Here is a 23,741-nt window from a genome sequence, read left to right as displayed (position 1 = left end):
ACAACATTCGCACGCGGCAAACAAGTGACAACCTCGTGCCGTCACGCGTCACCAGGTCACCCACCAGGCGACTGACACGGCCCCCCCCCCGCCCCCAGCTGGGATGGCATCAGCAGCCGCAGGAGCCTCCACCATCCGTCGTCCTGTCGCCTGCCCCCCCTGTCTCTGTTCGCCCAGCTGCGACTGACCAACAGCTACCAGTCCCGAGCAGCAGTCAAGCCGCAACCAGTTTCTCCGACAGCCTCACTCCACCAGGCGAGCTTCTCTGCCCCGATACAATCTTCGTTGCCTTTACGGGAAGCCTCCTCGCCGCCCGCTCTCCACAAACTCGCTCGCAGACATCTCGACGCCGTATGGACATCTTCACTTGATTCGTGCCAAGCTTAGATGTCTACGTCTTCATCCCTAAGGTGTCACCCTTCGTTGTCAACTGCTAGGATCGGGGATGTCATTTCTCCACTCGACGCTATCGAGCGGCTCCCCCCAAACCGGACGTCCCTGTCACACAAAAGCGTCTCCCGTCGTACAAGAGGAGCCGATTGACACCGAACCAACCTCTCTCCATGGGTCACCCTGCACACTCTGGCAAACGATACGTCCCCTGTGTTGTAACCGAAGGGCGTGCAAAAGGGGTCGAAAGGAAGATGATGATCGAGACGATCAGTAGCAAGGGTGATGGCGAGGATGCTGATGATGATGTGGAAGGAGGCGTGTGAATGATGCACGGGTCCATCAGAATGCGGTGTTCACGGTCATTGCCAGGGCAAGGGATCACCCCCCCCCCGACTCCCTCGCAGCCAATCAGAACGGGGCCAGAGAGGTCACGTGCGGAGCGTGGCAGTGCAGCGGCTTTGTCGACGAACAGGAGCCCGTGTCGGGAGCGAGACACCGGACCCAGGGAGGGAAGGAGGGGACCCCCTTCTGTTTTCGATTGGTGGCCCAGGGCCATCTTGCCCGCTGACTGCTCCAGCTATTTACGGGCTGCGAATACGAGTCTGGAGTGAGTGCCGAGTTTGGCACTCGCCGTGACATGAAATCCGCTTTCGGCCAGGCCAAATTCCATTGGCACTCGCAGTGAGTGGGAGTCCCTCCCAACACAACCCCCACCGCTACAACGATGATGCAATGTTCAATGTGTCACGCGCTGCCACAGTTCACTCGTTCTCGTGCAGAGAGAGAGAGGAGGAACCACGGGAAAGGCAGATTCAGGCGGTGAGCCGGATCCAAATTACCCCCCCCCCCCCCTGGCACCTCCGTGTTCTGCGGTTTATATGCTGGCGGACACCGAAGCACTCAGAAGGAACAAAACCCACGCGTGCAAGGAGGGGGCAACACTCGATCCCAGTGGCCGATAAGACGTTATCAGTGAGAGGGGGGGGCACACATTTGAAACCATTGTTGGGGTTTTGACAGCAGCACAATGATTGAGGGGTGTTGTTTTCACACGTTATGTATTGTCGGGGGCCGCACGTCAGGGAGCCGCACTAAAGGCCATCAGGAGCCGCCAGTGGCCTGCGGGGTTGGCAATGAAGAACACTGATCTTATCAGCATACAGCCAACACGTGGAGTCCACATTAATGCGGTACCGCCGTCTGCTGGCGAGACGCGGCATGGCACCACCACGACGCCCACCAACCCTCGCTGCTGCTCCACAGGCAGCCACGTGCAGCGGAGCCACCAGCTCCGTGCGCCTCTGTAGATGCACGCTTTGAGATTAGTGGCCAAAGGTCAGATGTTAAAGACCTCGCCTGGTATGCAGGAGGTCAAGGCTTCGAGCCAGACCCTGACGCCCGCTGTGTATTTGGAGTTGGCATGTTTCTCTCTCCCCCGTCGTCGCGTGGATTTGTCTCCGGGACACTCCGGTTTTCCCCTCCACATTTAGAATGAACGTCACGAGTATTTGCCTGCTTTACATTTCCACGCGATACGCCACTTTGTTGAGCTATCATTTGTGGTCCAGGGTGCTTTATGTCTATGTTACGTGGTCAAATAAAAAAAGTTTTACATCTTGACATCAGATAGGAGTGGCCCAGCGTAGCACAACATTCAATTCGGCCTCTGAATAAGACACCAATGTTGGCCTTGTTCACAGAGGCGGATCTGCTTGTGGCAATGCCTCTCCGCTCTGCGCCACCGCGTGGCTTTCCATCGTCCGTACCGAGCCCCGCGTTTCATTCTCACCAGTTTATTGTAACGTAAGAGGACATTTCAATAGCCGTGTGTTCCGCGTTGGTGGAATCGACCCGTGTGTGAGAAAGTTTAACGAGAACCACTTGAGCGGGGGACGCTGCTAGAAAGCGTTCCATCAGTTCACACGTTTTTGCAATGCGACGCATCAACCCGTGTAGTGTGCGGTGCTCATAAGCCACCAATTTTATTTCGCATTGGATTTGTTTTACGATTTTCGCGAAGCAAAAAAAATACTCTCGAAGCATAAGAGGAAAACACCGTTACGTTTGTGCAATACAACCGACAATCGTTCACCCTTGGTCACAAGCGGAATCTCGTAAACTGCAACTAGACACGAAAGCGGCGGTGACGAGCAAAGGAATCGTTTTGAATATCAGCGGAGTTCACTCGGCGCGTGGCGATGCGTACTGGGGGCAGCACGAGGCCCGTCCACTCGGCCGCGACGCTACCGCCACGGCACCCAGGCAAGAAGGCCCACTGTGCGATAGATCTCCTTTTTAGGCGACGTGCCGATGATGGCCTATCATCAGCACGTGGACATTTATAGCAGCCAAATACTCTAAAGCGCACGTTGATTCTACACGTGGAGGCGAGAAACCGGAGGACCCCGAGAAAAATCCGCGCAACCACAGGGAGAGAACATCCCCGAGTTCCTGCATACCAGGCAAGGTCCTCAAAATCTCGCTACCGTCACCGTCACGCCGTCACTCGACAACCACCGGACACTCCCGCCGTGCAGCACAGCATGGAGCGTTCTGTACACCACCGGACATTCTCCCACGCTCCGCGTGTCCGGCGCCAGCCGCGTGTCTTCCGCACGGCCGCGAGACGCCGCCCCTCTTGCCGCCCGAGATCCCCAGTTTACGCGTCATAACACATCCCCGTCGGACGATTACGAAACTGCTATTTTTCCGGGCTTCCGACTGCTCCGCTAAAATTTGGGATTGGTTCAGAATCCCCGCCAGACTTGTGACGAGAACCCGGCGCCGCGCGACTTGTACCCCGAGCTCCGTGGAAGGAGCCCAACTGTAAGATCGGCGTGCTCATGTTGGCAAGTTAGTCATCAACGTAGTGCTGCTCACGGACCCCGTCCACCACCCCTCCTCCACCTCTCCGTTCCAGTGCCGACCTCCTCACGTAGCCGATAAGCATGGTTGGCTACGTGCAGTGCGAAAGAAGTTCAACCTATGGTACGTACGTCAACTCCGAGGGAGGGGAGGCCTCTCTTACTTCCGTGCCTCGCGACACTTGGCCATGTTCAAAGGCCGGTGCGGACACTTGCTCGATTTTTTTCCCCGTGCGTTAAAAACAATCCTCACTCCTCGCACTGCCGGCCGCCGCCGTCAAGGTTTATTTTCCGGCTACGCTCGTCGAGTTTTCCCCGACGACTGCATTTTAGTTTCAGCGACGTTTTATTTGTCTCGCCGACGCCGCGCGGAAAGGTTGCGATGGCGCAGCGGCGCGCTCGCGAGCGTCCGCAGACGGCACGTCGCTGCGACGAGTCGTGCTCGGCTCGCCGCACCGGGGAGCGAGTTGCGCGCCACTCGCAGAGCGGCCACGGAGAGACGCTGTGAGCACGAAGCAGTCCTCCCGCAGTGGCCACATCGCTCGCACGCACGCACGCACGCACACACGCACGCACGCACCCACACACGCACGCACACGCACGCACCCACACGCACCCACACAACAACAACCGTCATTCGCCACTAAGTGGCGGTGACGTCACCACGACGCTTGTGCCAGGCCATGTGCACCTTGAGGCCACGTGAAGTGTCGAACGCCCGCTGGCAGGAGGTCACGGGGCAGACCCAGGTGCCACGGGTCGACTGACTGAGATGACTGAGATGACTGGCTGATGCACCACCTGTGCCCCCTACTGTACCAACTTGCTGTGCTTTAGCCACCCGGCGCTCCGTTCGTTGTTGTGAGCATCGCTCCTCCGCCCTCCGTTGTTGTTGGAGGGCGACTGCCTCCAACTGCCCAGTAGCGTCCTTCACGAGCCTCCTCCACTGAGGCCGATCTTGACACCGCTGGTACCAGTCATCGGCAAGTCCACTCAGCTCCACGTCCTCCTGTACCACATCACTCCATCTCTTCTCTAGCCCCTGCCGCGCCCGTTTAGCCCCCTCGATCCGGCCGAACAAAAGCTGTTTAGGCATGCGGAGGCTGGGCATGCGGGCTACATGACCCAGCCACGCACGCACCCACACACGCACGCACACGCACGCACCCACGCACACACAAGTACGCACGCACGCACAAAAGTTGCCCAAGTTGCCCGTGCTCCTCACAAAACAGTAGGCTTCTTTGTTCTCGTGAGTGACCCAAGTTGCTTCTCCTTGGCCTTCACGTCCGGGAGAATTAAACGAATCATCTGCTGCAGCTGTGATAGTGGCTGCGTTGGCTGCGGTGTACAACCACAAGTGAAAAACTAAACACATTCGTCAACAACATCGTATGGCCTCAAAGTGAAAATAAAGATATATAAATTCAGCAACGTTTCAGGTAAGGGTCCTTCTTCATGGCACACCTTTATAGCACATCATCTCTTGGAACAGGCCCTGGCCTCTGCCCAAGATGTTCTTTTCTCCGCAGCTGCAGCATCAGGCTTCGAGGTACTCCACGATTTCTCCCTCGTAGCTCATGAGGCCCAGCCAGGCGAACAGCCGGAGCATCCGTGCGGCGGCCTTCATCCGCCACGTCTGTGACCTGCGCACAACGCACACGGCGACGGTCGCAATTCCGCTGCAGAAAAAAAAACTGCAGCCACGTGCTCAGGGGAAACGTCGCTGCATATTGGCGTCGCGGGGGGGGTGTCTCTTCATTTGAAAGTGGGAGGAAACTTGGCATCGAGCTCAAGTTGCTGGCACCACTGAGAAAACAAGGGCTCCAATCTTCTTGGTTCTTTCGGTAAAGTCACGTAGAAGGGAAATAATAAAACATAATAAAATACAATTCTCACGACGTTTCGGCCACAACCCAGTGGGGGCTGAGTATGCGCCGCAAGAGAGTGCAACGTCTAACGTTGACCGAGCCCTTACCTGAGGGCGAATTCAAACTTGATCTTCTCCCAGAGGCTCAGGGCGCAGGCCACCATCGGCACCCTTCTGTGGCCCCCCTTGTGCCGGTTCTGTAGCGCCACCTCTCCGCGCACCGCACTGCGACACAAACGCGTGCACGTGTTTTCAGCGTCGAAATCAGAATCTCTCATTTAGACTGGAGGAATCCGATGGGCTACACAGCTCTTTTTCACAGATGTCCGGTAAAAGTGGCAGTCACCATTCTCAGTTTTTCATTTGCCTCAACTTGCTAGGCCACGCCGATATTGAAGCCCACTGCGGATATGCCATGCGAGTAGTGTGCACGATCGGACGAGTAATGATTCACTGCTGTAGGGTACGGTGGCACCTTGCGTGGCAAAAGAGAGAGAGCTAATAGATCTCGTTGGAAAATCTGAGCTCGGAAAATGTTGCATCAAGGAACACATTTCATGCCAATAAAAAAAACACGTGCTTCCTGTCATCCATATCTTCCATCCTCCTCCTCTCTCCCTCCCCCTCTCCGATACCGTGTCTCTTAACTTGACGCCTCTATCGTGCTGCTGCTGCTGCTGAGTCCGTTTCCCTCGCTCCATGCATCTCCCTGCTACGGCATCTCCCGTCTGGCTCACTCTGTACTCCTCCCGCGGGGAGAGCAGCGGGAGACAGCGGGAGACGACGCGCGGGCCGAGCGGCGGGGGGACGAGCGAAGCGGAGAACGGCGACGGGAGACGCGGCGTCCACTGTATGTGTGTGTGTGCGCCCAATTTCATTCGCACCGTACGTAGCCAAACCGCGCTCGTCACGGGGGATCCACGGTCGCCCGCGGCCTCACCTGCGAGCCATGAGGGTGTAGCGGTCGACGGGAGAGCCGAGCGTGATGTTGATGGAGCGGATCGTGTTTATGTTTCGGAACACGAGCAGCATCGGCCGCGGCAACTGCTTCAGCACCTGCGCAGAGCCAACACGTCCCGAGCGACGCTCGTTCAACCGCGCCATTGGTGCTCATGTCGTGATTATAGCCCAGAGGTCGCAAACGGGTTTTGATTCCTTACCCGGACCCGGCCGCACCAGGGTCGCAATCGGGTACCCGTAACCTACCCGATACCCCGCTACCCGTACCCGGCCGGGTATCGGGTAGGCTACGGGTATCGGGTACCCGATTGCGACCTCTGTTATAGCCCTGCAAGAGCCAGCGGTGCAATCTCCTCGTGTCTATGGCAAGCGATGGGTCTATCCATTGGACAACCACTTGTTTAACTTCCACACAAAGTGGTGCTTTATTTTGTCGACCCCGGAAGGGATGGTGGGCCGAGTCAACCCCCAACCAGGATTTGAACCCCGCGACCTTCCGACTGCGAGCCGCTCACCCTCCCGCAGAGCCACCTGGCGAGTGTCTCCACCGTCCCGGGTATAATACTCACGTAACAAGCATTTCGGGTGCTAAAGTGCCGGATAAGAGAGTTTTTGCTGTGCATGTATGTGAACTTCTTTCGTACTGCAACCCTGAGCAGCAGTAAAGACTCCATGGCACTGTTCCCGATACTAAGACTTCCAGCACTCCGATACTCGAGGCACCTTCAGTTTTTCTTCCGAAACAAACATTCCATTCAGTCCAAAAAGTTAACAAATGCCATTCTTGCGCATCATGTTGATGGCAGCAGCAGTAAGTTCATGAGCTCGATGCCAATGTCGAGGTCTGCTGCTGCTGCTGCTTCTGGCCACGCTGAGAGGGCCTTAGCAGAGAGAGTTTGTGTCGTGTCGCTGTTCCTCCTCCTCCGTTGAAGGCGCACAGACCGCAGTGGTGTACGATGTAGCTCACAGTTCGGTTTACGTGACTAGAGTCACACTTCTGTGCATGGCTTGTTTTTTACGTATTTCTATGTGTCTGTGTATCTCTATGGGTCTCGATTGGTTCATTATACAGTCCATAGTTTGGGTTGCATGGCAACAATATCACACTAATTTTGCTCGTGTTTTTAATTATATGTTTACCTTTCTCTCCCGGTCTCCTGTGTATCTCTAAGTATATGTTCAAGGCTGCATTTACTCCGTGGTCCATAGTTTGGGTTGCATGGCCACAACTGCACTACCGTGGCCCGTGTCTCTAATTTTCTGTCCGTGCAAGGAGATGTAGTGCGCATCGGCCTGCTGTTGTACGTAGATTTTGTTTAGTGCTGCATGTACTAATGTGGAACTTCTTTCACACCGTTCGTAGGCAACCGTGCTAACTGATGTTCTGATGCTGGTGATGGTTCCACCACCGTCGTCTTCAGAGAGGAGGAACGTCAAAGCCAGAAGGGCGTGCGACGATGCTTTAGGGTCTCGAATGCTGGAGGACCAGCAACTAAACGGAGGCCGCTGCTCACCTCCATGATGCGGTCGAAGCGCTCCCTCGCCATCTCCTGCATGTAGCGCTGCTCCGGTGCCGTCAGGGCATGCGCCAGCCGGAAACTCCGCGAGCTCATGTCGATCGGTCGCTGCATCAGGATCTCACAGAACAGGAAGTGGTCTGTGCCGCACGCACACACGCACGCACACTTGCGCACACACGCGCGCACACACACACACACACACGTGCACACACGCGCACACACATGCGCACACACACACGCACGCACACACACGCACGCACACACGCGCACGCACACACGCGCACACACACGCGCACACACACGCGCACACACACGCACGTGCGTACACACACACACGCACACACACGCACACACACACGCACACACACGCGCGCACACACACACACGCGCGCACGCGCACACACACACACGTGCACACACGCGCACACACATGCGCACACACACACGCACGCACACACACGCACGCACACACGCGCACGCACACACGCGCACACACACGCGCACACACACGCGCACACACACGCACGTGCGTACACACACACACGCACACACACGCACACACACACGCACACACACGCGCGCACACACACACACGCGCGCACGCGCACACACACACACACGCGCGCACACGCGCACACACACACACGTGCACACACGCGCACACACATGCACACACACGCACGCACACACACGCACGCACACGCGCACACACACGCACACACACGCGCACGCACACGCGCACACACACGCACACACACGCGCACACACACGCGCACACACACGCACACGCGTACACACACACGCGCGCACACGCACACGCACACACGCACGCACACGCACACACGCACGCACACGCACACGCGCACACACACGCGCGCACACACACGCACGCGCGCACACACACGCGCGCACGCGCACACACACACACACGCGCACACACACACACGCGCGCACACACATACACACGCACACACGCATGTGTAATGCATGAATTATTTCTCGTTGAGGAAATCTGGTCTAAAGTGATTCTCGATATGCTAAACCAGTGTTCTTTTTCACTTTTGCCGTTAATACAATCAGTGTGAGGGCTGCCACACATTTGCAGCTATTGTTGGGTTTGACAGCACAATGACAATGGGGTGTTTTCACGGTTTGTGTATTGTTGGTGGGCCGCACGTCAGGGGCCACACTAAAGGGCCACCACGGGACGCCAGTGGCCCGCGGGCCTTGCGGTGAAGAACACTGATCTAAACTAAACTTGTTTTACCGGGTGATGTCTACGGAACTGTTTAGTTCTAATTCAGAGGCGACATGGCCACACTCCCCGCTGATCAGGAGTGAACGCAGCGGGTCACCGCTCATCTCGTGTGGACTTAAGAGTAGCCAATCAGAGTGCACGTTTCTCAGTGTGGGGAGGGGCACAGCGCGGTGGGGAGGGGCGCGGCGCGGTGGGGGGGTGAACCGGAGTGCCCGGAGAAAAACCCCACGTGACCGCGGGGAGAACTTGCAAACCCCAAAATATACGGGCCTGCTAGGAGGCGGGGATCGAACTGCAGCCTCCCCACGTGGGTGGCGACTGCGAGGTCTCAACCCGGCTACCGTGGCGTGCGCGGCACGCCCTTGTGACGCTGGGAAGATTCATAACTGGGGCGATAAATCACGAGCTCCGACCGGGGCGATAAATCAAGCGCTCCCGCCGTAGATCAGCGTGGCGCTCAGGGCCGCGCCGTGTGCCCGAGCGTGGCCTTGCGGCGGTGCCTCGTACCTCCCACGCCGAGGTCTGCCGAGAAGCGCCTCATGTCGGCGTCCCTCCGCAGCACGATCGCTCGCCACAGCTGGCACAGCGCCAGCCGGTCCCTGAGCTCAACACAAACACGCACACGGGAGGGGCGACACTTTTGTTTATTTGTTTGTTTAATTTATCGTGAAGCCACGTATACACGTCAGTTTAAGTAAAATAGCAATTAAGCCAAACAATGTTTCCTTAACCAGGTAAGACCCACTGAGATGTGTAGCTCTTTTTCAGAAGCGGCTTTGCCACAAATGACAGCTCAACGAAGTGACTTATCATCTGGAAATGTATAGCAGCCAAATACTCTAAAAAGCATGTTGATTATAAATGTGGAGGGAAAAACCGGAGGACCCGTAAAAAAATCTAAGCGACCACAGGGAGAGAGACACGCAAACTCCAAATATATCGGCGTCGGGGTCAGGATCTAACCCATGACCTCTTGCATACCAGGCATGTGAGTTAACATCTCGCCATCCCGGTACCCTAATATATTACAGGCAGTGCCCGAGACACGAACGCCCGACTTGCAAACATCCACACATACGAAGGAAGCACGAGAAGACGTTATTATTTTTTAACCATCCAACTTCCGAACCGCGGAACTATTCTATTCGGCGGAGCGATCCTCCGGGAGATCTACCGAGTCCCAGAATCCTGTGTGATGCATGACGACAGTGGTGGCTTCCTTTTATTGTTGAACCATAATACATTTTTAAACAATATGTAATTAAATATTGAGTTCCGGGATGAGATCAAATCAGGACCTGCTTGAAAAAGAGTCATATGACTCAGCATGGCTCTCTTGGATGAATATGTAGATTTCATTTAATGAGCGTCTCAGGTATGACACCATCTTCACAGTCCCTTCCCCTCCTTGGTCTCTCCACCCACATACCTTCTCCCCTCTCATCTCGCTCTACCCCCCCCACACATGAGCTCTGCTCCAGAGTCCGAGGCTTCTCTCAAACTCCTGTGGTCTGCAGGGAGAAGGGATCCGGAATTTAGTTCTCACTGTCCAAGGATCCCACGACGGTGGGCGGGATACCCTCCCCCCCCCTTCATCGCAACGGCCTTGGTGACGGGGGGGCCGTGGTAACGGGGGTCCGTGGTGACGAGGGCTGTGATGATGGGGCCGTGGTGATGGGGAGTCATGGTGACGGGAGTCGTGGTAACGGGGGGCCGTGGTAACGGGGGTCCGTGGTGACGAGGGCTGTGATGATGGGGCCGTGGTGATGGGGAGTCAGGGTGACGGGAGTCGTGGTAACGGGGGGCCGTGGTAACGGGGGTCCGTGGTGACGAGGGCTGTGATGATGGGGCCGTGGTGATGGGGAGTCATGGTGACGGGAGTCGTGGTAACGGGGGGCCGTGGTGACGGAGGGGCCGTGGTGACGGGGGCCCTGGTGACGGGGGCTGTGAAGATGGGGCCGTGGTGATGGAGAGTCATGGTGACGAGGGCCGCAGTGATGGGGGACAACAATTTTGGCTCCCGTCTCTTTGGTTTTCCCGCATCTCACAAAACTGTGGACGTTACAAAGTCTAAAGAGTGTTGTGATGCAATATGAATAAATGACGCTGCATAAAAAAAATATTTTTCATTTATCTGATGTTATTCGGACACCACCAAAGTGCTTTTTTTACCGCTCACTGAGATGCTCGTAGAGGCCGTGATCAAGAAGAACCAGGCCTGCCTTGCCGTTCTTCTCTTTTCTCACCAGCACTGCGGGCAACACGGCCACAACCACCGCAGTCAGCGAGGCAACGCAGGCCCCGCCAGCCAACACCGTCACCGCACTGCGGGCAACCACCACCACCGCACTCAAGGCGGTAAACATGGGTAAACACTGCTTTGCCGAAGCAGTGGTTCTCTACCTTGGATGTGCGGACGGAGCTCTGATGGCTTTGTGATTTTCAAAGTATTCCGACGGACGGGGTCAGCAAAACCACTTTGGCCCAGCCGAGCGACAGATAGAGTTGTGGGGCCCACAACACGTGCGATATATGCCTTGCGCATTTTTTGTTTGTGTCGGCACGGTCCCGTTTACACAACGGCATCGAGGTAGAACGTTAAGGTGTCGACGGCACGTGGCTGAGCTCGCACTCTTTGCGTGAATGCAATTCCAAAATGATCACCGACATTGCGTGCGTGACATTACATTTTTCTCCGTGTCTCTCCGTGCACCTGGCCGCCCCCGTTACAAATCGTGGATCGACCGGCCGAAGAATCGCGCCAGGATTCACGTGCCGTCCGTCAGGAAAAACAAGGGAGCCAGTTTTCCATTACAAGAGGGCACACGGCGATTCGACTGGCTTGCGCAAGTCCCCCGAGACCCTTAAGTTGACTTGGTTGTCGTGAACTAACCCCAAACTGTGGTGGGCGCCGCGCCCCTGCGCTGCCATTCTCACCGTTGCCCGGGTGTGGGTCGGCATGGATGAAGCCAGTGGAAAAGATCTGTTCTGCGAACACTGCGATCAGCTTTCCTGCCACCTGGGGAAAAAGCGAGCCACACGACGGGACGAACATTAACACCGTCACCAATGAGAGACTTCGTGGAACGCAGGGAGACATCCGTGAGCGTATATTTGGGTTAATCGCGTTGATTTGCACATTTTTCTCGTTTTGCAATGTATTGTATGTATGCACGCATGATGAACTTTTTCACACCGTACGTAGCCAACCATACTAATGTCAATGTTTCTCCAATGCCTCTACTTGCCTAGTCTCGTCAACATCCTTCTCGCACATTTATTTGATTGAAGTGAAATTCAACTTCTTACTTAGGCTTATTCACGTGTTGGCTACATTACTGGTCTAGGCTTGCAAATGTTTACGTGCATTGAAAATCTTGCGTAAATCGAGATTTAAAACTAATTTCTGTAAAAGTGCTTTTTGTGTGCGGTTTGCTGTCCTTGCACCAGCGCCTCCGATAAGCATGGTTGGCTACGCACGGTGTAAAAGAAGTTCAACATACATCCATACATAGCTACTTCCATTGTCATGATGAACCCCAGGTTATCCTCACGAAGGACTCAACGCTGTAGCACTTGTCTCCATGGGTTTATCTGATCTCCTGATTAAATATGAACATCTGCAATAATTTTTTTAAGCAACATCGACAAATGCCCGGGTAGGCATGCTCCATATTTGGGATGCAATACTTATCAAGATCAACATTCAAAGATAAAACTAAACTAGGGAAAAATCCAGACACCACAGGGGAAAGAGACATGCAAACTCCTAATATACAGCAGCAGGCGTCAGGGTCGGGATCGAACCCACGACCTCCTGTAAACCAGGCAAGGAAGTTAACATCTCCTAGCCACCGCAAGATGTAAACTCTCTCACAAACCGGTCCTCGACGATGTTTCAGTCCTATACCTTGACCCAAACGGAATGGTGAAAACACGATGTGACACGTGCGCCACCACCTGCGGATAACGGCATGGAGTGGAGTAACAACGCAACCAGCTCAGCGCGACAGATAGGAGGGGGGGTGGGGACGGGACAGGACGGTGAGACCGCAGTAAACTCTGGCCCTCAAGTCCCCCCGGCAGATCGCCGCCACTCACATCTTGTAAGCTGAGGCCTTGCTGCAGGATGGAATCCACGTCATTTACTTTGCAGCCCAAGCAGAAGTCGGCTGTCAGGACACGCTGTTTCACGAAGATAAAGATACACAGTGTAGCCTTAACAGACTGTTGGGGCAAGTGCTGTTAATAAGTAGCACCTGTGAAGGCTAGCACGGCACACAAGGGGGTGGGTGGTCAGCACCACGCCCGACCGCCTTTGTCTCCCCAGCGGCAATGTTTACACACCGCACCAGGTACTCATTTAAGGCTGAGTCGACCTAGGGAAGGTCCAGGACCGGTTCAGATAATTGTCACAGGTGTTGGCCGTGAGCGTGCATCAAACTCAAGTCGTCGGATTTATAGCGCAGTGCGCTAACCGCTACACGACCAAAGGTACAAAGATAAAGATCCCCCATATAGCCTTACGGGACTGTTGGGGCAAGTGCTGTTAGCGACCACCTATGAAGGCCGGCACGGCATACGAGGGGGTGGGTGGCCAACACCTTGCCAGGCTGCCTTTGTTTCCGCCGCTGCGATGTTTCCATACCGCACCAGGTAATCATTTCAGGCTCAGTCGACCTCGGGGAGGCCCAAGACCCGTTCAGATAATCATCACGGGTGTTGGCCACGAGCTGGAATCGAACTTGGCCCGCCAGGTTTGTAGTGCAGCGCGCTAATCGCTACCAAGACAAAGATCCCCGTTTAAGCCTCAACAGACTTGCGGCAAGCACCGATGAAGGCCACCACACAGACACACACACACACAACACACACACACACCGCACGCACGCACGCACACACACACACACCCTTCCAAGCTGAGCGCAAGAGCGCGCCTTCACCTTGCTGGTGAAGGCCCAGTAGACCTTGGGCACTGTGACGTACTCCAGGTGCGCCAGCTCGCGGGCACAGCGCTCCGAGTTGCGTCCCTCGTTCTCAAAGTCCAGCTCCTGCGCGAGCGTGCTCTTGAGGTCCTGAACGGAAACGAACGTGCAGTCGTACTCATCGCACGAACGCCCTCGGGCTCCGTAACAACGCAGCGAGTATTGTGAGCAACGATTTCATCTCGCAGCCATCGTTCTCATTCAGTGGGCAAACACAAACGAGCGCGCGAGGAAAGCCCGCTGCTAACAGGTCACAAGGTGTAAGTACAAGAAGCTGGCGCAGGATAGGAGGAGACTCGGGATACCCCCACCCCTTCATTGCAGAGACGGCCATTGGAGTGGTCTTCACGAGTCCAGCTACCACGGGGACGACCAATACCGTCAGGGCAGATCTATGGGTATCTCTGTGTGAGTCTGTGGCTCTCTATGCGAGTCTGTGGCTCTCTCTGTGAGTCTGTGGCTCTCTGTGTGAGTCTGTGGTTCTCTGTGTGAGTCTGTGGTTCTCTGTGTGAGTCTCTGGTTCTCTGTGTGAGTCTGTGGTTCTCTGTGTGAGTCTCTGGTTCTCTGTGTGAGTCTGTGGTTCTCTGTGTGAGTCTCTGGTTCTCTTTGTGAGTCTCTGGTTCTCTGTGTGAGTCTCTGGTTCTCTTTGCGGATTTGTGGTTCTCTGTGTGAGTCTGTGGTTATCTGTGTGAGTCTCTGGTTCTCTGTGCGAGTCTCTGGTTCTCTGTGTGAGTCTCTGGTTCTCTTTGTGGGTCTGTGGTTCTCTGTGAGTCTGTGGTTCTCTGTGTGAGTCTCTGGTTCTCTGTGTGAGTCTCTGGTTCTCTGTGTGAGTCTCTGGTTCTCTGTGTGAGTCTGTGGTTCTCTGTGTGAGTCTCTGGTTCTCTGTGTGAGTCTGTGGTTCTCTTTGCGGGTCTGTGGTTCTCTGTGCGAGTCTGTGGTTCTCTGTGTGAGTCTGTGGTTCTCTGTGTGAGTCTGTGGCTCTCTTTGCGGGTCTGTGGTTCTCTGTGCGAGTCTGTGGTTCTCTGTGTGAGTCTGTGGCTCTCTTTGTGAGTATGTGGCTCTCTATGTGAGTCTGTGATTCTCTGTGTGAGTATCTGGTTCTCTGTGTAAGTCTCTGGTTCTCTGTGTGAGTCTGGTTCTCTGTGTGAGTCTGTGGTTCTCTTTGCGGGTCTGTGGCTCTCTATGTGAGTCTGTGATTCTCTGTGTGAGTCTATCTAAAAACAGAAGGTAGGAGGAGACTGTCAGGCCAGATGTTGGAGGTTGCTGCGTGTCTCTGCAGTGCAGCAGCTGTAGGATCTGCCAGAGGGTGGCACGCATTGGCAGTGAGGGGCGGTGGCAACAACGGCTTTGGCCATGACGAGATCTTGAAGGGAAATGCCGCCGAGCGATGCGATACATTGCTGCCCGTTTCCAAGTGTACCCGTTGGGTACGTAAACGTTACCTTGAGTACCCAGCGAAAGCCAAAGGTGGGGTGCATGAGCGCCACGAGGTCGAGAAGTATCTCCAGCGTGCGCACGTCTCCATCAAAGCGGTCGCGCAGGTCGATGTACTGCACCTAGCCCAGACAAGAGAGTCAAACCAGGACTCAACGGGAGCCCACAGCACACAAGACACACACGTATTCCGGTTCCATCATTAAGAGTATAGTTTGACATCCCTCGTCTCTGCAAATGTAACACTCGCGACGCAATATAACAAACCATCCGTCACGAGTGCATCCCACAGCTTTTGTACTTTTATCACAGTTGCCTGGCACAGGCCCAAAAATATTAGGCGAGCAGCAATGAACAGCACCATCGCAGATGCTATCGGTGAGAGTTAGCGCATTTGTCGAAGTGAACGAGGTTACCAGAGTTGGGCGAAAAAAAAAAGAGTCAATGGGGGGAGGGAATTCCAAAGTGAAGCTGTGCGAGAGAAGAATCGGAGAGAGGGAGCAGTATTGTGGCTGAACGCAGTGTGCTTGTCAGCGAGTGTCCCGCCACGAACCTTGATGGCGACAGGCGTTCCGTCATGCAGCCGTGCTTTGTGCACCTGAGCCAGGCTGGCAGCTGCCACCGGCTCGTAGTCGAACTCGGAGAACAGCTGCAAGGGCGTTGTGCCAAAATCCTCCTGGAACAGCGCGTCCACCTGCATACAGCGTACGCGGCAACAACAACAACTTTGGTTTGGCAACGTCACCGAACGAGGCTGGCATGTCCGACCCCCGCGTCGCATTCGGTACGGCGTCGTTCCTCCGCGCGTGCCAACTCAAGCGGGGTCCTTCTCGGCACGAAGCGTTGCGCTTGTTTTGTTGAGTGAGAAGTCAAAAGGAATAGGGGTGGAGATTTTTTGCAAGTGACCCGGATTACCACAATTTAATTGAATAAAACGTAAAAAAACAAGCATATCTAAGAAGCAAATAGAAATCGGAGCAAAAACAACCACATTCTAGAAGACGTAAAAAAACAGTGAAAAAATCGAAATTCAACAACAAAAATCCTGAAACAAAAGTTGGCTTGAGTAGCAAAATTAAGCTATAAAAATGTAAACTTGGATTAAGGGCGATCATTCTTCGATGCAGGACCATCGCTGCCGGCCCTGAGGATCGTGGCGCCATCCTCAGAACGTGAACGACAACTGGAGGTGTCTCAATCACCCAGTGATTAATAATGTCACCCTCCCACACCCATTCACATGCACAATAAAAAACCTGCAGGACAGAATTGCGTCCGACTTTGATTAACTATAGCAGGTGTAAACAATTATTACAATATGTATTTGAATACCAATTTATTCAGGCGAGCCACACTAGTGAGTGGTCGGACTCTTTTTCAGAAGAGTCCTGTTAAACAGGGTTTTTATTTTAAGATGTTTGCAGCCAATTAGTGATGAGTGTTTATACATGTGGGAGAAAACCAGGGCACTCAGAGAAAACCCATGCACGCAAGAAGGCAACACTATCCCCGTACAGATGGAAACAGATGGTGATTATTCCTCTTACTGTACTGCCTTCTCCTGGCGAGCCAGGGTTATGACACCTCATCGACGCCCACGGGAAGGTAGTTTCACAACACTGTCATCCACCAACACTCGCTGCCTCCACAGTGCTGGAATGCAAGCCACGTCCAGCATAGCCACCACTGCCATGGTGGCGAGATGTTTACTCCCTCGCCTGGTATGCAGAAGGTCGTAGTTTCGATCCTGGCCCTGATGCCTGCATATTTGGAGTTGGAATGTTCTCCCTGTGGTCGCGTAAATTTTTCTCCGAGTCCTCCAGTTTTTCCCTCCACATTTAGAAACGTGCGTTTAAAGTATTTGGCTGCAATAAATTTCCACGCGATAAGTCCCTTCGTTGAGCCAGGTCGCTTCTGAAAAAGAGCTACATCGCTCAGTGAACCTTGATCAGTAATATAAAAAAAAATTGTTTAGCTTATGTTCACATATAACGTGCAGTGGTGTGTATATAGGCAATACGCAGGACGTTGATTGCAGTCAGTTGCAAGCTGCGTGCAGCGCAGTGTTCTCTTCCGCTGGTCACCTCCTGGTATCTGCGGTCGAGCGCTTGGTCCTCCAACACACGCAGCGTCTTGGTGAACTCGCGAGGTAGCAGGTGGTTGAAGGCACACAGGCCCTGGCCCAGCTTAATGTAAACACCTCCGTTGAGTATGGCCGCGTTCACGATGCTGTCGGCTGCCCGCTGGTGGCAATCCGACAACACCTGCTTGTATTCTGTACTGCTCTTAACACAAGAGACATGTGTTTTCACGTGTTGGTTCTAACTATTCATCGTATACTTTTAAAAACAAGCCCTTCATTGATAAATGTTAAAACTAAACATATCGATACTGTAATTATAAATATGCCCACTGTTTATATCCAGCATCTTGAAATGTGGTCACATGTAGTCACTATGTAAACCACATTGTATAAGATTGCAAATCACAAAATCTCCAACGCCACGTGGTCATGAGCTGCAAGTGTTTATTTTGGCGTACGGCAGGAGTGAGTGTGAAAATCAGAGTTTAAATGTCGAGGTTAGTGCACAATATGAGATCACATCCTACCTTGTCACATCATGCACATTGCTTGTCCATAAACTTACCTCCTCTAGTCCTTTGAGACCAATGTTCATGGTCCACCAGTAATCGCCGGATATGCGCATTCCCACATGCACAGACCTAGAAAGAGACACATCAATAACTTCGCACTGTTTCACGAAGTTGCATCAACGAAGTTCCATGAAACAATGGGAATTTAATCCGGTACATTTAACAAAAAAATAATTCAGGCAATTGATGTTTTTATTTTTTATTATTACACGCGCTCATGTTTGAGGATGTACCAAGTTAAAAATAGAAGTTTGTTGCAAGGTCAAAATAATAGACAGTGATTTGTTGCTCAAACGAGCATGGGGGCAGTGCTCTCTCTCCTGTTTACAGCTCTGAGCCAGTGGTGGAAATCTCACATTCCTATAGCAGAGCAACCAGTGTGGAATCTAGATTGAAAACTCTTTTTTTTAGAAATGCTTTTTGTGTTTATGTTGTTGTCCTTTCCCCGCTCCTCCGATTCGCACAGTTGGCTATGTACGGTGGGATGGATATTCAATATACATTTGTAGTGGCGTAACGCGCGCAGGGTTTGCAAACAACAGTTGCATTCATTTACGGGGTTGCAAAAAGTGAGGTCAAGTCGAGCTGGTGCAAGCGTGTGGCCTGGGAGACAGCAAACAGAGAGACGCCAGCAATTAGGGAAAGAGGCAGTGATCAACTGACTGCAATTGCAAACACGGAGTAGGCACCAAGAAGACTAGAGTTAGAGGCGATGGGGGGGGGGAACGTGCAAGAGATGCCGGAAGGACGCCCGAGGGCCACCTGAGGACACTTAATGAGGAGGGGGGTAGAAGGGGAACATGTGACGCAACGGAGTTGAGTTGGTTGGAGATGAAGAAGTGAAGAAGTCAAAGCAAGAGAAGTCCAGGACCTCGCCCTCCACACCTCGTCCTCCCCAGCAGTGTTGGCTTAACCCTTGCTGGGGCCACGGGCGACGTTGAGGTGTGGGTATAGTAGTAACAGGCTAGCGGGGGAGAGGCTAGCGGAATCCTTAAGTGTGAGTGTGTTAGCCTAGCGGAGAATAGGCTAGCAGCAGATTCAGTGAGAGGTTAGCGAGGTGAGAAGCTAGCGGAGTATACAGTAAGAGGCTAGCGGAGAACAGGCTAGCGGAACCAGAGAGAGAGACAGCGTCCGTGACAGGCGAGCAGAGTGTGGAGTAGCAGGCAAGCGGAGCAAGAGAGAGTGAGCTCGGAGTAGCAGGCTAGCGGAGCTAGAGAGAGTGAGCTCGGAGTAGCAGGCTAGCGGAGCTAGAGAGAGTGAGCTCGGAGTAGCAGGCTAGCGGAGCTAGAGAGAGTGAGCTCGGAGTAGCAGGCTAGCGGAGCTAGAGAGAGAGAGCTCGGAGTAGCAGGCTAGCGGAGCTAGAGAGAGTGAGCTCGGAGTAGCAGGCTAGCGGAGCAAGAGAGAGCGAGCTCGGAGTAGCAGGCTAGTGGAGCTAGAGAGAGTGAGCTCGGAGTAGCAGGCTAGCGGAGCTAGAGAGAGTGAGCTCGGAGTAGCAGGCTAGCGGAGCAAGAGAGAGTGAGCTCGGAGTAGCAGGCTAGCGGAGCTAGAGAGAGCTCGGAGTAGCAGGCTAGCGGAGCTAGAGAGAGAGAGAGCTCGGAGTAGCAGGCTAGCGGAGCTAGAGAGAGAGAGCTCGGAGTAGCAGGCGAGCGGAACCAGAGAGAGTGAGCTCGGAGTAGCAGGCTAGCGGAGCTAGAGAGAGTGAGCTCGAGAGAGGAGTACGTGAGGAGCATCCCGTGTGGGATGCTTCGAATAAAGTGACACAGGAGAAAAAGAAGTTGTTCGCGTGAATAAACACCACTACACATACATACAAAGTGGTACCAAATTTATTGACTGCGGATGGATGATGGGCCAAGTCAACCCCCAACGAGGGATTGTGAATGTGCAACTTTCCGATTGCGAGCCGCCCACTCTCTACGGCTGAGCAAGGCACCTTTTCTCATGAAAGGCTTCGACAACGTGTGCGACGTTTAAAAAAATGTCAGATACTTCTTGGCAACCCTCGACCATGATTTTAGATCGCATTCATTGAGCAAGTGACGGCGCGTGGCTAACCTGCAGAAGCGCTGGATTCCTTGGACGAGTATTCTTGTCTTGCGTTTGGTCTGTGCGTCTAACAGGGCGTAGCACGTGCCTCCAAGCAAGGGCAGCCCCACCAGCGAGCCCAGCGCGAGCTTCCTCATCAGAGAACGCTCCTTCACAACGCTTGAGAAGCACACATTCATACGCAGCTGTGACATTAGATTGCTTGTATTTTCTTACAAAATTAACACATTTCACCCTCGGGGGATGGAACGTCTCTCCATTCCAAGGGTGTCCTGGGCGTGTATTGGCACGTGCATAACAATTATGCAAAAAGTGCGGAAAAAAAACAGGTTTAATATATTAACTTATATAGTATGTATTTATACGATATTACAAATTTAAGCAAGGAACACCCCACGTAATATGGTAATCCTACAAATTGAAGTTTTACCTCTCAAATACAGATTTTCGGACTGAACACATGCGCAGCAGTGACGAGGGGGTCTCGTTCACGTGCATTAACAGCCAGTCTCCCAGTGCACCTCTCATGAAGTTCGTGAACTGCTCTCAATAACTCAGGATGTTTCAAAAGTCAAAATGTAGTTCGTGTGGATGTCCAACCGTGAATAATCCAAGTCGGCGAGAGCTTTAAGAAGTGTCAATTTCCCCCACCTCTCGCCGTCTGTCAACGAGGACATGAACAACGCGGTTCGTTCCTTTGCTCACCGGCCGGCCCGATCTGTCAGCAGGTGCCTGTTGACGCGCGTGGCGGTGGCGGTGGTTGCGCGAGTGCCAGAGTAGAGGCGGAGACAGGCGGCACGCAACACGCACACCTGGGGACGATATCGTGCTCTCATTTTAACGCAGTTGCTTATTAACACACACGCAGTCTGAGAGAGTGGAAGATATACAGGCATTTTAACACGTAGGCTTTCGCGACCAATATTATTCATAATAAACGTTTTTGGGTTATTTATACTCAAAAATTGTACATGTTGTGGTTTCACGCTTCAACACACCGGTGGGCTAAAGCAGTGAACTATTTGTATTTTTGTCAACGTGACACTTTTTTGCTGATTGGCCGTGTCGGGTGGTGGAGTGTTGACACATTTATAAATAACGCGATCTAAACCAAAAACGTTGATTATGGATATACAGGCATGCACACAAAGGCACGTGTCTTAAAACGCCAGAGCCAAGGAACGCCGTCAAATCACACCATGCATTCTGGCCTAGAATCAATGCGATGGCAACACCTCCGATGAGCACGATCGGCTACGTACGGTGCGAAAGAAGTTCGACATACAGTGCATACATACGGCAGTAAACAAAACCGACTTCAAAACAATCGTCCGATTCCAAGCGGTCACATCGCCACCCACGTGGATTACCTACTCAGGGGTCTCCGTGCAGCGTGGCCATTGACGGCTCTACCCGAGGTGGTGGTGAGGATGATGATGATGGCTTGCGCGTGTAAGAGCGCAGTGGGTGGCCAAGCGGAGATGGCAAGCGGAGATGGCAAGCGGCGGTGCCTCGCTGCTTGCCTCAACGCCGTCTCATTGGGGAGTGACCGAGTGACTGTACCAGCGATGTTCTCGGCGTCTCAACACGAACACGTGTCGGGGACGGCCTCTAGAACCGTCGAGGCGAGGAGGGGAGCACAGCAACGCCGAAGCTCCGCGGCAGAACACGGCACATGTAGCGACGAGGGGAGAACGGCCTCGGTCGGTGGGACGTGTGTAGAGGACGGTGAGGGGGGGGGGAGACTAAGACCTCAGAGCTCATCTGGTGGGAGGCTGTCAGGAGGACTGACGAGCCCGTCGCTGTGTGTAGACTGCAGCAGCGGCAGTAGCAGTAGCAGCAGCGGCGGGGACATGGCGGAAGGAAGAGCGCGTTGGCCAGGATGACGTCAAGATCATCGATGTCCTTTCCAACTCGGACATTTGAAACCACAGGGCAGGGAAACAACCCCCTGACTTTTCCCCTAGAACAGTGGCTGTGCCTTGCCTCGCTCTCTCGAGACCACGCTGACACGGCATCGACAAGAGACCATGAGCAGCATTGTTGCTCTCAGACGGTGACAGCGGCTTACCCGCACCCGCGCGGGTAGCATCGTTGCGCCGCGCCGCCTCGTCCCGTCGTGTCACGGCTCCTCGCAGGGTGGTCCAGGCTTCTCCCCTCTCACAACAACAGCAGCAGCAACAGCAGCAGCAGCAACAATGGCTGCACGAACACAACGCGAACTCAAGGCCACCTCGCGCACTGTACGACCCAGCGTGTCTCTCGTGGCGCATACCAACTCACTCATTCCGGGGAGGGGGGTTGGGGGAGGTCGGGACTGCATCCCCGCGCGCATCGCGATGGCCCTGCAACCCCCTCCCCCCCAGCCCCCGTCGCGCAGTGGTATGGCCCAGGACGTCACGGCCACGCGCCGGCTTTAAAAGCCGTGAGCGACGCTCGCATCGAAATCGGTCAATTCATATTCTTAGGTTTTTTCGGTAAAGTCACGTAGGTAAAACATCAAAATTAATGAAAATAAAATAAAACAAAAATCACGACGTTTCGGAGGCAACAGAAGTCTCCGTCATCAGGTGGGACCGTCACAGCCGAATTAGCTGATCAGCTAATTTTGTTTTATTTTATTTTCATTAATTTTGATGTTTTACCTACGTGACTTTACCGAAAAAAACTAAGAATATGAATCCTTGCAGTCACGAAAGCTTCAAATCTAGAATTCGGTCAATTCAATCGCGGTGCTTGTGGTCGATCTGCCGCTGGATGACATCCGCCGCAATATTCGTACCACGTCTGTGCAGCGTAATATGCCACCCAACGTCTGGGAGCAAGCAACCAATACGCGTGCTTGCGTGAGCCCGACAGCGGCATGTTGATTTTCGAGCGTTGCTTCAACGCGAACTGAGTGGAATTGTAAGAGATTTCCTTCCAGACGTACGTCCACGTTTGTACCGCACGCTGTTGAAGATTCCGGCTGTCGCAGAGCCGGAGGCAGGCGTCGCGCCCTTCGGCCTCGCCGCTTCGTGGTTGGTGAAGAGACGCCGTGCAGGCTCGCATGGACAGCACACAGGCATTATTGTCTTTAGCAATCACCCCCTTATTACCTTTACCAGACTGTTGGGGGGGGGGAGGAGTGCTGTTAGCGAGCACCTATGAAGGCCTTGCACGGTACGCGCATGTATCTGTAACATGGACATTGACACAGACGATTTGACTAGAAGGTGGTTTAAATCAGGGTTGTCAAACTTTATTGGACAGCGGACCGGTTTGGATTCAAATGCATCTCCCGCGGGCCACACAATCGGGCCTATGAAAAGCACAATATAAAAACGGGAGGTAAATTCACGTCAACAACCCACATAATGTCAAGACGCACACGAATGAGTACGGCGATGTGTGCTGTGCAGCGTCTCGCTCAGTGCTGCTGCTGCTGCTGGCTTCCTGAAGCCTGTTTGGGCCACTGGCGTCGACGTTCGTAAACACGTGGACGACGAGGCTGTTTGCTACCTTGATTTGCGTTGTTGGATTTCCATTGACCTCCGCAAAGAAATGATGAATTCCTCCACTTTTCTTGGACGACTCTGCACTTCTTATCGACCTTCCTTTTCTTTGATAACATAATTAGGATATACAACGTATCACATAATAACAAATTCCTGCGGAGGGAGCTGGTAGGAACGTTGGGTTGCTCGCTCAATGGCCTGCAGGGTCAACGGCGGCGTGGTGTATTCCGCAAATATGCCCGACTGTGAGGGCGGGCAC

At 53.7% G+C, this 23,741-nt stretch overlaps 1 protein-coding gene across 4 annotated transcripts; it reads right to left on the bottom strand.

The window, feature by feature from the left end:
- Positions 1 to 2,347: 2,347 nt before the first annotated feature.
- LOC133340258 (uncharacterized aarF domain-containing protein kinase 5-like) lies at positions 2,348 to 22,409 on the bottom strand. 4 transcript variants are annotated; one of them, XM_061548316.1, is made up of 16 exons: positions 22,063 to 22,409; positions 20,691 to 20,797; positions 19,995 to 20,144; positions 17,933 to 18,008; positions 17,369 to 17,569; positions 15,838 to 15,978; positions 15,293 to 15,406; positions 13,809 to 13,940; positions 12,967 to 13,050; positions 11,803 to 11,884; positions 11,038 to 11,116; positions 9,373 to 9,464; positions 7,602 to 7,744; positions 6,068 to 6,183; positions 5,236 to 5,352; positions 2,348 to 4,903 (listed from the first exon to the last, which is right to left on the bottom strand). In XM_061548316.1, the coding sequence occupies exons 1-16, from the start codon at positions 22,075 to 22,077 to the stop codon at positions 4,798 to 4,800; spliced, it is 1,755 nt and encodes a 584-aa protein (XP_061404300.1). In that variant the 5' UTR covers positions 22,078 to 22,409; the 3' UTR covers positions 2,348 to 4,797. The 4 variants fall into 4 exon arrangements, with proteins under 4 accessions (XP_061404300.1, XP_061404299.1, XP_061404302.1 ...); XM_061548315.1 differs by having other exon boundaries at positions 22,057 to 22,405; XM_061548318.1 differs by lacking the exon at positions 22,063 to 22,409 and adding an exon at positions 21,356 to 21,404.
- Between the last annotated feature and the right edge of the window lie 1,332 nt (positions 22,410 to 23,741).

The sequence above is a fragment of the Lethenteron reissneri genome, chromosome 9 (genome assembly GCF_015708825.2).
Source record: "Lethenteron reissneri isolate LAM-NWPU_2019-01 chromosome 9, ASM1570882v1, whole genome shotgun sequence".
NCBI lineage: Eukaryota > Metazoa > Chordata > Hyperoartia > Petromyzontiformes > Petromyzontidae > Lethenteron > Lethenteron reissneri.
This window is presented reverse-complemented; position numbering and strand designations above follow the sequence as displayed.

Excerpts from the sequence above, each read along its gene's own strand:
- LOC133340258 (XM_061548315.1), bottom strand. The coding sequence starts at position 22,077 with ATGCTACCCGCGCGGGTGCGG. Across the intron at positions 17,570-17,932 it reads GTCTCAAAGGACTAGAGGAG|AGCAGTACAGAATACAAGCA; the intron begins GTAAGTTTATGG and ends TCTTGTGTTAAG. Across the intron at positions 4,904-5,235 it reads AAGTTTGAATTCGCCCTCAG|GTCACAGACGTGGCGGATGA; the intron begins GTAAGGGCTCGG and ends CGTTGTGCGCAG.